Source organism: Pelodiscus sinensis, chromosome 4 (assembly GCF_049634645.1).
Source record: "Pelodiscus sinensis isolate JC-2024 chromosome 4, ASM4963464v1, whole genome shotgun sequence".
NCBI classification, from domain to species: Eukaryota; Metazoa; Chordata; order Testudines; family Trionychidae; genus Pelodiscus; species Pelodiscus sinensis.
This window is the reverse complement of record NC_134714.1, coordinates 29,894,053-29,905,904: the sequence shown is the minus strand read 5'-3', so window position 1 is coordinate 29,905,904 and position 11,852 is coordinate 29,894,053. Positions and strand designations below refer to the sequence as shown.

The window sequence follows — 11,852 nt, the reverse complement described above, 5'->3', positions numbered from 1 at the left end:
CACGCTCCCCCTCTACTGGGAGCAAACAGGGGGCAGCTGAAACACTGGTGAGAACCGGGCGGGGGGGAGGTGAGGGCGCATCCTTGGGTCTCTATGGAGCCCATTGGAACCACAAGACCCAGCCCTGCAGCCATCTTAACCCCACCCTGTCCATCGGCGGCTACCGGCTACCGCCAAGATGGCGGCGGGCGAAAGTTCGCGCCGATATCCCTAGTCACGTGCACTCAATTAGCTCCGCCGGTACCTCGGAAGCAGAGCGGAGTACAGCGGAAGTGGAAATCTCCATCCCCGGAAGCGCACGGGTTCCGGGGCGGCCAGGCAGCGGCCACAGCGAGATGGCCTCTGCCCGGCATTGGAGGCAGCGATCGAGCTGGGCAGCGGCCCCGGCTCCTTCCCGGCGCGGGGCAGCGGGGTGATGGGATCGGGCCGCTCGCCTGCCCGCCGCTTTTCCGGTTGAGGAAGGTAGGAGAAGCCGCTTCTCGGCGGGGCGGGGAAGGGAGCGTCGCTGCCGGCGGGACGGAGGCGGCCCGGCTGAGCGAGGGGTGTTCCTGGGCCTGCCACGCGCGCACCGGGTGAGGGGAGTAGCGGGGTTTGAAGCGGGTGCATAGGCGATTCGGAGGGGAGGCAGGTCCCACGTCACGGAGGTGAACCAGTTCTGGCGATTTGCTGGGACCGGCCTTGTTCCTGGGTGTGCTCCTGTGGATTGGAGAGGGAGCAGCCCGACGCGGGGATACGAAACCTGGGGCTGTCCGCTCTCAGTGGTATCCCCGTGGGGTAAGACAGCATCGGAGATGAATCATAGAATCATAGAATAATAGGACTGGAAGGGACCTCGAGAGGTCATCGAGTCCAGCCCCCCGCCCTCAAGGCAGGACCAAGCTCCGTCTACACCATCCCTGACAGATGTCTATCTAACCTGTTCTTAAATATCTCCAGAGAGGGAGATTCCACCACCTCCCTTGGCAATTTATTCCAATATTTGACCACCCTGACAGTTAGGAATTTTTTCCTAATGTCCAATCTAAACCTCCCCTGCTGCACTTTAAGCCCATTATGAAGAAAATAAGAACAGTTTCACTCCTGCTCGGTCCGAGCCATTCTCTTGCTTTTGCTTCTCACGCCTATCGCGGTTTTATAAGCCTAGAATTTGGCTATTATAATACGTTCAGCGTATAAAAACTTATTCCTGAGCTAGTTGTATGGAGGCAACATGATATAGTGGTCTGAGTCAGGAACTCCTGAAAGCCCAGCTCTGCCACGTGCTAGTTATGTGACCTTGGTAAGCCACATAATTTCTCAGTGCTTCAGCAAGAGGGGATTGGTGACAATAACGGTTTCATTAGTTTATTTTTCTAGAGGCCTATATAATGGATTACTGCTTTTTTGGCATCTTTCAATGAAAATCCTAGAGTATTTTCCAACCCAACACAAATATGAGCAGGAACTAAAATTAGTTCTTCCATATAAAACTGCACATAGGTAAATTCTCTAAAGATGGAAACCAACATCGTAGGTTTTAAACTGTGGCATTTGCAAAAAAAATTAAATGTCAATTAGAGTTTTGATTTAAATCTAGACTTACTCTGAAACTCACTTACTCTGTGTGTATTTAATATAGAGTTTATAAGTCTATAAGCCAGGGCTGAGGAATCTCTTTTGGGTCAGGAGCCACTGACCCACAGAAAAATCAGTTGGGAGAAGTGAGGAGCAGAAAGACACTCCCTGATTGAGAGAGAGAGACTCTCCCCATGGTTTCCCCTCCCACACCAGAGCCTAGGGGGCCCAACCAAGTAGATATTCTGTGTGCCAATCCCACGATGGTGCAGCAGGGTAGCTGGAGTGCCAGCGCGTGCTCTCCAATGCTGGGGCCAGAGTCCTGAGCCTCGGGGGCCAGATATGGTCCCTGGACCTGAGGTTCCCCATCGCTGCTATAAGTCTTGGCTTGTTCTTTGGAACAGCATAGTGATAGTAACCACAAGCTCAAACTTGGCTTTTGGTTACATTAATTTAGTAAAGGGGAAAATGTCTTAATCATTATGGTTGTTGTGTGCTGAGGATGGCTAAAACTGGGGAATCATTCAAGCTGCAAGTGGCCATCTCCTGCCATTTGATCTCTGTGGAAGGTTAAAAGATTTTAGCTCTCTGGAGTGCTTTCAGAGTAGGGATGTAAAATTCCATGTACAGTAAAACTCCATTAGTCCGGCATCCAATGCTCCGGGACTCCTGATGGTCCGGCACCATCAGGAACCCGGAAGTGCTGGGGCAGCAGGACAGGCTTCCCCCATTCAGCTGCTGCTGAAATTGACCAGCAGCTGAATCGGGGAAGCCGGGAGCAGAGCAGCTGGGGTGCTGCCGGGTTGGTCACATAGCGCTTCCCCTCGGGGCTGTGGGACCAACCCGGCAGCACCCCAGCTGCTCTTGGGGATGCCTGGGGCAGAGCAGCTGGAGTGCTGCCGGGTTGGTCCCGCAGCGCCAAAGGACGGCGCTGCGGGACCAACCCGGCAGGACCCCAGCTGCTCTGCCCCAGGGGTCCCCAAGAGCAGCTGGAGTGCTGCTGGGTTGGTGCCAGCAGCAGCTGAATCAGGGACGCCTGGGGCAGAGCCGGACTATCGTAAGGGGGGGCGATGAGGGGTCTGGGGTGACATCCCCTCCCACCCCACTCCAGACCCCTCATAGCCCCCCCTTCTGATAGTCTGGCATGTTTGATAATCCGGCACCCCCTGGGTCCTAATGGTGCCGGATTATCGGAAGTTTGCTGTAATTGGTTAACCAGTTAAAAGTGAACCACTGCAGGCAGAGGCTGCTTTAGCATGGTTGGAGCAGTCACTGCCTGCGCCTGCCCGCAGCATCCCCTGTCTCTGATGGGCCCCACAGCAGGCAGGAAGCTGCTCCAGCCCCCATACGTTAATCAGAACTGATAAGCATCACGCCTTAATGGTGATGCATAATAGTTAACCTTTCACATCCCTATTTCAGAGCAAAGTGTGGTTTGGAGTCTCATGGTCATTTAAAAGTGACTGATGTTTAAGAGCACATGTTTTTAGTCAGCAGTAACTTGTGATGTCTGACAATGTTATTTGGGGTGCGAGTGGAGGAACTGGAATAAATGTGTGGAGCTGGTTTAATACCAATTCTGGAAACTTGTAGTAACTGTAAATAGAAAGAGAAACAGGCAATTCCATGCAGGTAAACCAAGACATCTAATTTTAGGGTTCCAAAGCAATGATCTCTACTGACTTTTCTAAATTAATTGAGAACTAAGGCCACTAATCTGTCTGGGTATGTCTACATTGCATTCCTCCAAGAGAGAAGAATGCCAATACAGACAAATGAAATTGCAAATGAAGCAAAGAACATCGCTTTTCCAAAATACTGTATTTAGAGGGAAAAAAGTGGTCCACACGGGGTTATTTCTAAAAGAACCTCTTCCTTTGAAATAACCGTTACTCCTTAAAAAATGAGGTTTATTTAGAAGGAAGGGGTGCTTTTTTAAATAACCCTGGTTTTTTAATCGAAATACGGTATTTCGGAAAAGCAGCTGGCCACAATTATGCAAATGAAGTGCAGGAAATTCAAATCTGTGTTTCATTTGCAATTTTGTTTGTCTGCATTTGCATTCCTCTCGAAGGAGGAATGCAATGTAGACATAACCTTTGTAATTGATGATGTGGGGGAAAAGTAAAATTGAGTTAAATCAGAGTTAATTTTTTTAGCTTAGTTTTTGTGTTGCAGTTTTAATTATCAGTGCACTTATTTGTATGTTCCCCTGTTTTAAAACAAAATCACTAATCTAACTTTATAATGTCTAAATATTGGAAAAACTAGACTGCTACTAAGCTGTTAGGTAAACATGAACTCTTGTGTTTTTTTTTTTTTAATGCAACGCTTACCCAGTAATTCAATACCTTTTTTTGAACGGTTTTGGATTATGTGGTGATATAGAAGCATCTGACAGACACCTTTAGTATATTAGAATGAGGCATTCTCTTTAGTTGTTTAACTTGTACTTCTAAATAATGTAAATACATATTACCAACTTTATATGAATTTCTGAAAACTGTTGGTTTTGCTTGGTATATAAATCTTCTAGTCATAATAAGTACAGTTTGGCCCACTTTTGCCCTTCCAGTGTTCCTCAATTTCAAGGTTGAGGAACAACTTGTAGATCTATCACCAAAACAACCTCTCAGGCTATTTTACATGGGCTCTGGGAGCTAGACAGCTGTTATCTTTGTTAGCTATTAATGTTAAAATTTGTTGTCATGCTAGAAGTATTCCTACTAGGTACTAAGCCTCTGCAGTATTAGTAACTCTCAGTAAAGAATCAATTACATTAAATACCTTTAAAACTGCCACCAGTTACTCATTCAAGCACACCCCACATAAGGGATATGTTAGTGTATTTGTTTAAACAGTTAACCGATGAGCCTGGGCTCATTAGTTAGCCCTCATGGTTCCATGCAATGTCTCCTCACACTCCGCCCCCCCCTCCCTGCTGCCTCTATATGAGAGGTGGAGGGGAGGGAAGGGAAGAAGAGCTGGTACTTGCAAGGAGCTGCTGTGGAGCTGCCTTCCCCCCCATATATAAATGTGTAATTGCTGAAAATTTCAGCATTTACAAAAATCATTTACAAAAAATACACTTTAACATCCCTGCCTTACATCTCTGTAATACTGTTTCTATTTAATCTCTTCTTCTCCCCTCTCCAAATGTCACAGAAAAAGGGAAAACCAGCAAGTTTGGAAGACTAACAAATCTAGGTTCTGGTAGATTAATGGATCCTGTTGTGTTCCAGGGAGTATGTTCCAAAGTAGAGGATCTTTCAAAGATTGTGTTACAATTAAATCCATCTTCTTTGCACTGGGATCATTCCAGATCAAGTAATTTAGATGGGCATGACTGTAGAAATATGGTTTAAGGATAGAGGAAGTCTCTCAAACCATTTAGAACGGTAAAGGTCAGCACTTAAAACTCAGAGAACATAAGAACAGCCATACTGGGTAAGACCAATAGTCCATCCAGCCCAGTATTCTGTCTGCCAACGATGGCCAATACCAAATGCCATAAGAACATAATATAAGAACGGCTGTACTGGGTCAGACCAAAGGTCCACCCAGCCCAGTAGCCTGTCTGCCAATAGTGGCCAGCACCAGGTGCTCCAGAGAGAGTGGACCGAAGACAATGATCAAGTGATTTGTCTCCTGCCATCCCTCTCCAGCCTCTGACAAACAGGCCAGGCACACCATTTCTATTCCCTGGCTAATAGCCTTTTATGGACCTAACCTCCATGAAATTATCTAGCTTCTCTTTAAACTCTGTTCTAGTCCTAGCCTTCACAGCCTCCTCTGGCAAGGAGTTCCATAGGCTGACTACATGCTGTGTGAGGAACTACTTCCTTTTATTAGTTTTAAATCTGCTACCCATTAATTTCATTTGGTGTCCTCTAGTTCTTCTTTTATGGGAACTAATAAATAACTTTTCTTTATCTGCCCTTTCCACACCACTCATGATTTTATAGACCTCTATCATATCCCCCCTCAGTCTCCTCTTTTCTAAACTAAAAAGTCCCAGTCGTTTTAACCTCTCCTCATATGGGACCCATTCCAAACCCCTAATCATTTTAGTTGCCCTTTTCTGAACCCTTTCCAAGTCCAAAATATCTTTTTTGAGATGAGGAGACCACATCTGTACTCAGTATTCAAGATGTGGGCGTACCATAGTTTTATACAGGGACAGTAAGATATTCTGTGTCTTATATTCTCTCTTTTTAAATAATTCCTAGCATCCTATTTGCCTTTTTGACCGCCACTGCACACGGTGTGGAAGTTTTCAGAGAACTGTCCCCGATAACTCCAAGATCTCTTTCCTAATTTGTCGTAGCCAAATTAACCCCTATCATACTGTACGTATATGTGGGGTTATTTTTCCCGATGTGCATTACTTTACGCTTATCCACATTAAATTTAATTTGCCATTTTGTTGCCCAATCGCTCAGTTTGGCAATATCTTTTTGGAGTCCCTCACAGTCTGCTTCTGTCTTGACTATCCTAAACAGTTTGGTATCATCTGTAAACTTTACCACCTCACTGCTTACCCCTTTCTCCAGATCATTTATGAATTAGTTGTAAAGGACTGGTCCCAGGACTGGTCCCCCCCTTGGGGGACACCACTAGTTACCCCTCTAGATATCCACCACTAGATATCCACCTTTAGCCAGTATTCTTCAGTAGATGCTTCAAACTCTACAGCTGCTTTGCATTTCAGTAGCAAGGTGCTACTGAAATAGCTTGATGTTTATGACTCTTAAGCAGGGGTGGGGAATAAGTGGCACATGGACCAGACACAATTCTCCACGGTCAGCCCTTGGTGGGCCACTGGTGCTTTATTGACCTGTGCCTCCACAGGTATGCTTTCAGCTCCTTTTGGCCGTGAATGGCTATTTTTGGCCCATGGGAGGCATGGGAAGCAGCATGGACTGGGATACCACTTCCCGCAGCTCCCATTGGCCGGGAATGGCGATCTGCATCCAACAGGAGCTGCAAGTGGTTATACCTGCAGACATGAAGGTAAATAAATGGCTGGTAAGCTGCCTCTAGCTTATTGCCCACCCCTGCTCTTAATTATCTCAATTTTCAAAAGGTGGATTAGTTAGTCCCATTTTATAAAAGGGAATGTGAAGCAAGGTAAGGCATAGTGACTTGCCCAATGCCACACAAGAAGTATGTGATTGTCTGGTCCATGATTGGAGCTCCTGCGTACTACTGCAATACAAATAATAATAGTAAATAACTCCTGATCTTCAGGTTCACAATACTGTATTTTAACTACAAAGCTATCTGTCAGTTTGATGGTATTGGAGAAAGATATTAGGAATATAAAAGATTAAACAGTTATCTGGTAAGCATTAGCCTTATTCGCATGCTTACCAGTTAACTGGAGGATCTGGCTGCTGGGAGAAGCAGCACCCTTGCTGCAGCAGGCTACAAGGTCAGAACAGCTCCCTCACCTGTGACCAGTAGTTAGCCGATTAAGCAATTTGTTTAACTGGTTGGATGTCTTTCAGATGCCCCAGAGGGAGGGAACACAACAGGTAACCCTCACGTGATCCCTGCCCTGTCACCCACAGAGGAAATTAGTTTAGCATAGAGAACCAGACCTAGGTGCTTTCTTTGAAAAATACCAGTTAAAAGATGGTTGATGTATTCTAGATTACCTTCAACTTCTAACTGTTAGGGTAACCTTGAGCTGGGCATATTACAATAGTCTAATCTTAAAGCAATGAAGACATAATATAGCAAGGTCTCCATCCAAAATGAGATTGCACTTGCCAAGTGCAGATGGAAAAAATATACTCTGACTAGGAATGTAACAGTGTAGTCGATTAACTGATAAGCAAAAGCTTATAGCTAATGTTATAGACTTCACACATTTTCCCCTCTCCTCCCACTCCCTGCCAGTAAGTTTTTAGCAGGTTGGCCAGCAGCCCAGCTTAGTCCCAGCTTGCGCTGGTTCCAGGACCTACCCTTGCTGTGGCTCTGCATTTAAAGTGTGTTAGGAGCCAGGCCGGTGGGCAGCCCAGCTCAGTTCAAGCTTGTGCGGGTCCAGAAGCTCAGACCCTCTCCGGACAGTGGCTGCTACCACCCTGTGTATCAGAGGCAGCAGCACGGGATGACAGGCAGCCAGTCCACAAGGGGAGCTGGTACAGAGGAAGCAACACAGAGTGGCAGGGGGCGCCTCAGGAATGGGGCACCCTGCTTGCCTGCCTGACCCACCCCCAGGGACTATAGAATAATCAAGTAACCAATAAGAATTCATTAGGTTAATTAACTGTTCAATTAACCAATATTTAATATCCCTAACTCTGACATGACTGGGATCTGGTGGTCAGGTGAACCCTAGAGTATGAGAAGATGCTTAAATGGCAAACAACTTTCATAGTGACCATTTAGTTAGTGGTGATTTGACTTGTCGTAGCACTCATTCAGTTTTCTTAACCAAGTCCCAATTAATGTTGTTTCTGTCTTGTCAACATGAGCCTCAGTCAGCTATTCATTTGGCCAAACTCAAGTAGACACAGGGTCATCCATTTCTTTTTATTATTAGGATCACCATAAAGATGTTATATAATTGATTACCATTAGCATGCAGTTGTGGTAAGATATGTAAAGAAGAAAAAACCCAAAGCCCCCAACAGGGTGTACTTGTACTATAATTTCAAGTAGTTATCCTATCATACCAAATAATTCACGATCCAGAGACTGGATTATATCTGTATTGAATGATTGTCTTCTTTTTGTTAAAGGTGCAGAGCATGGAGAATGATGAACTTCCGCCAGAGGATGGGATGGATTGGTGTGGGGTTGTATCTGTTAGCAAGTGCTGCAGCTTTTTACTATGTCTTTGAAATCAATGAGACTTACAACAAACTAGCACTGGAGCACATTCAACAACACCCTGAAGAGCCAAGAGAAGGAACCACATGGACACACTCCTTAAAAGCACAACTGCTGTCCCTGCCTTTTTGGTTCTGGACTATTATATTTTTAATACCATATTTACAGATGTTTTTGTTCCTTTATTCCTGTACAAGAGCTGACCCCAAAACCGTGGGGTATTGCATCATTCCAATCTGCTTGGCTGTTGTTTGTAATCGGCACCAAACATTTGTGAAGGCCTCTAATCAGATTAGTAGATTACAGTTGATTGACACTTAATTCAATCTCTGGTTTGAGCTATTTCTGGAACACCACCTATGTCTGACCTAATCATAAGACTCAGCTTCTGAATGGAAGGTCCTTTCCTTTCAAACTGCTAAATACTGAAGAGTAGCTGCTTTATACTTAGTGTTTTTTAAAGTATGGATCCATCTGAATAGCAGAGCCCTGTGAGAGACTTGATGGGAACAATTCTCATTCTGCCTTATGATGCAAAATTGCCATCTTCCTTCTGAAGTATTCTGTGGGGGAAATATACTTCTGCAATCATACTCCACTGTGCAAAAAAATTACCTGCAAGCTTTCCCTTTGAATCGATGAAAATGGACACTTTTGTGATAAATGTGAAAGATTAGAACATGCTGATAAAAAGCTGCATTGAACACATTACTTTGCTTTCTCCTTTTTTTTTAATAATATTGCATTCTTACAATTCTGAATTACAGCCACTCTGAGTTACGAACCAACACTTGGTCCGTAACTAGAACTGTTCGTAACTCGGACCCTATTGAGTTACACGCGATCGCGCTGTTCGTAAGCGCGGGTCGCGTTCGTAACTCGGGGACTGCCTTTACGACTGCTCCATGGGAGCTTTGGTCGTAAGTGTGAACGGTCATAACTCGACCGTTCGCAACTCAGGGAGCGGCTGTATCCTTTTTAAAAAGAGATGAGAATGAATTATGTAGCGAGGAGAGAGTTTTTCTCTGTCATAATCACTGAGGGTGCATCTAGATAGTGGCACCATTTCAAGATACTTCCAGTGTCCTGAAAGTGTTTTCCATGTCTTGACCGCGTGCCCATTATTTTGAAATAGCTTTCGAAATAACAGGCACTCTATTCTGAGGTCCCTGTAAACATCGTTTCACGAAGATTAAGGGACATTTCTGAATAGCACTCCATTTTGAAATTTGGTATTGTGTAGCCAGCGCCAAGTTTTGAAATAAGCTATTTTGAAATTAACTCGAAATAAGATGTGCAATGTAGGCGCACCTGAGTTAAAAAGGTACATACCACCATATTTTATTAGGCAGAAGTTGGGGAGTGGCCTGGGCCCAAAGGTGTGATGCCTTTAACATCTTTTCACTGATGCCAAAGAAAGGCTGGTCACTGGCCATGGACTAGATTGTACAAAACTAATTTTTCTTCTGTTTCTTTTCCATACTTTTCTCTCAATGGTAACTGAGATCACTACTGCTAAGCATTGTTACCCAAGTGAAATTAAAACAACTTTTGATTATCAGCTGTTCATGGGGGAAATACCATGAAAATGGGAGAATAAGCTGTGTCCAGCTCTTGCTGGAAAATTAGGGAGATACAAACAAAAGGCTATAAGGATATTCAATCTTTCAAACAGTACACAAGTGGGCTAAATAATTTCACTCATACCAAGTACAAGATTTCTTATTTTCCAAAAACATGTTAAGTGTTACTGCTGGTTGTCCTGTATCTTCATTTCAATCTACATTTTTAGTGACCTTTTTGGCATAACAGGTAATTCTTACAATTGGGTTACCTTGCTATTAATTCAGAAGCATAAATTCAAAGGTCAGAAGTGATTGTGATAATATAGTCTGACTTCCTTTTTAAATCAGAGCCCATTTGTAAATATTTTTCCTCATGAAGGTACTTACAGACTGTAAACCACAAACTCCTTATCTTTTTGGTAAAAGAGATTTGCTCAAGTCATTGTTTCCTAGCATAGCATCTCAGTCCTCCAAGGACAGCTTTGCATTACAAGGACAGGTTGATCTAAGAGTGTAACTCAAATCAGTGTAGCTTAGATCTATTTTACCACAAGGTCTGCACTATGGGAGAGTCAACAATAAAAACTCTTCTGTTGTCAACTCATCTCATTCTGATGGAGTACTGGAGTTAACCAGGAGAGTGATGGGTAGTCAGGTTAGCTGATCTTTATTAGACTTGCTAAACTGACCTCGGGATTGATTACTGAAGTGTCAACCCACCCCATAATTGAGACAAGCCTTAAGTATAACCTACATTTTGTTTCTAGATACAGACATTTAGCCATATTAAAACTAGGGATGTCAATGGTTAACTGGTTATTACACTTAATGGGTGATTGTTACTACTTAACCTGGGGCCTGGCTGGGCTGGAGCAGCTCCCAGCCTGCTGTGGCACCAGCCTGGACAGAATAGCCCACCCTATTTAAGCACCTAAAGTGTTAAACATAATTAACCGATTAAACAGGATTTTGCAACCTCCACTTAAAATACACGTTGCTTGTGCTCAGTTTCCCAAACAGTCATCAATTCTGAATCAGTGACCTGTCCTCTTGATTATTTCCCACGCCCCCAATTTGTGTATATTTCTAATGTTTCAGTAATTTTGTTTTCTTCCAGGTTACTGACAGTTTAAATGCAGTATGGCAAGGACCTCATTAGAAACACATCCATTCAATGATTCCCTATCAAATTGAACTATCCTGTTTCAGCATGCCATACAAATAGCTCCTTTTGGTTCTAATGTATGGGTTCCCAAACGGGGGCATGTGGTGACCCAGCCCACCCCTTAAATCCCACCACCCTAAGTTTTGCAGCTATTTTTGTTTTTTGTCCCCAGTCAGTTATTTGTTTTTTTGCTCAAGTTTTGCTGTTATTAGGGAGGGGGAGCATGAGAGTCTCTCAAAAATCAAAAAGGAGGCATGATGCTGAAAAGTTTGGGAACCACTGTTCTAATGGAACTTAGTTTCTATCATTGTTGCACATTTCAGAATGGAAAGGGGTAACTAGTGGTGTCCCCCAAGGGTCAGTCCTGGGACCAGTCCTTTTCAACTTATTCATAAATGATCTGGAGAAAGGGGTAAGCAGTGAAGTGGTAAAGTTTGCGGATGATATCAAACTGTTTAGGATAGTCAAGACAGAAGCAGACTGAGGGATTCCAAAAATCTCACCAAACTAAGCGATTGGGCAGCAACAATGGCAAATGAAATTTAATGTGGATAAGTATAAAGTAATGCATATCAGGGAAAAATAATCCCAACTAAATGTACAGTATGATGGGGGCTAATTTGGCTATGACAAATCAGGAAAGAGATCTTGGAGTTATCGTGGATAGTTCTCTGAAAACTTCCACACATTGTGCAGCGGCGGTCAAAAAGGCAAATAGGAAGCTAGGC

The 11,852-nt window shown here is 44.1% G+C and overlaps 1 protein-coding gene across 1 annotated transcript; it reads left to right on the top strand.

Moving 5' to 3' along the window:
- The first annotated feature begins 292 nt into the window (after positions 1–292).
- Positions 293–9,102, top strand: LYSET (lysosomal enzyme trafficking factor). Its single transcript, XM_025189930.2, has 2 exons — positions 293–462; positions 8,304–9,102. Exon 2 carries the CDS (start codon positions 8,320–8,322, stop codon positions 8,713–8,715), a length of 396 nt encoding a protein of 131 aa, XP_025045715.1. The 5' UTR covers positions 293–462; positions 8,304–8,319; the 3' UTR covers positions 8,716–9,102.
- Positions 9,103–11,852: the final 2,750 nt, after the last annotated feature.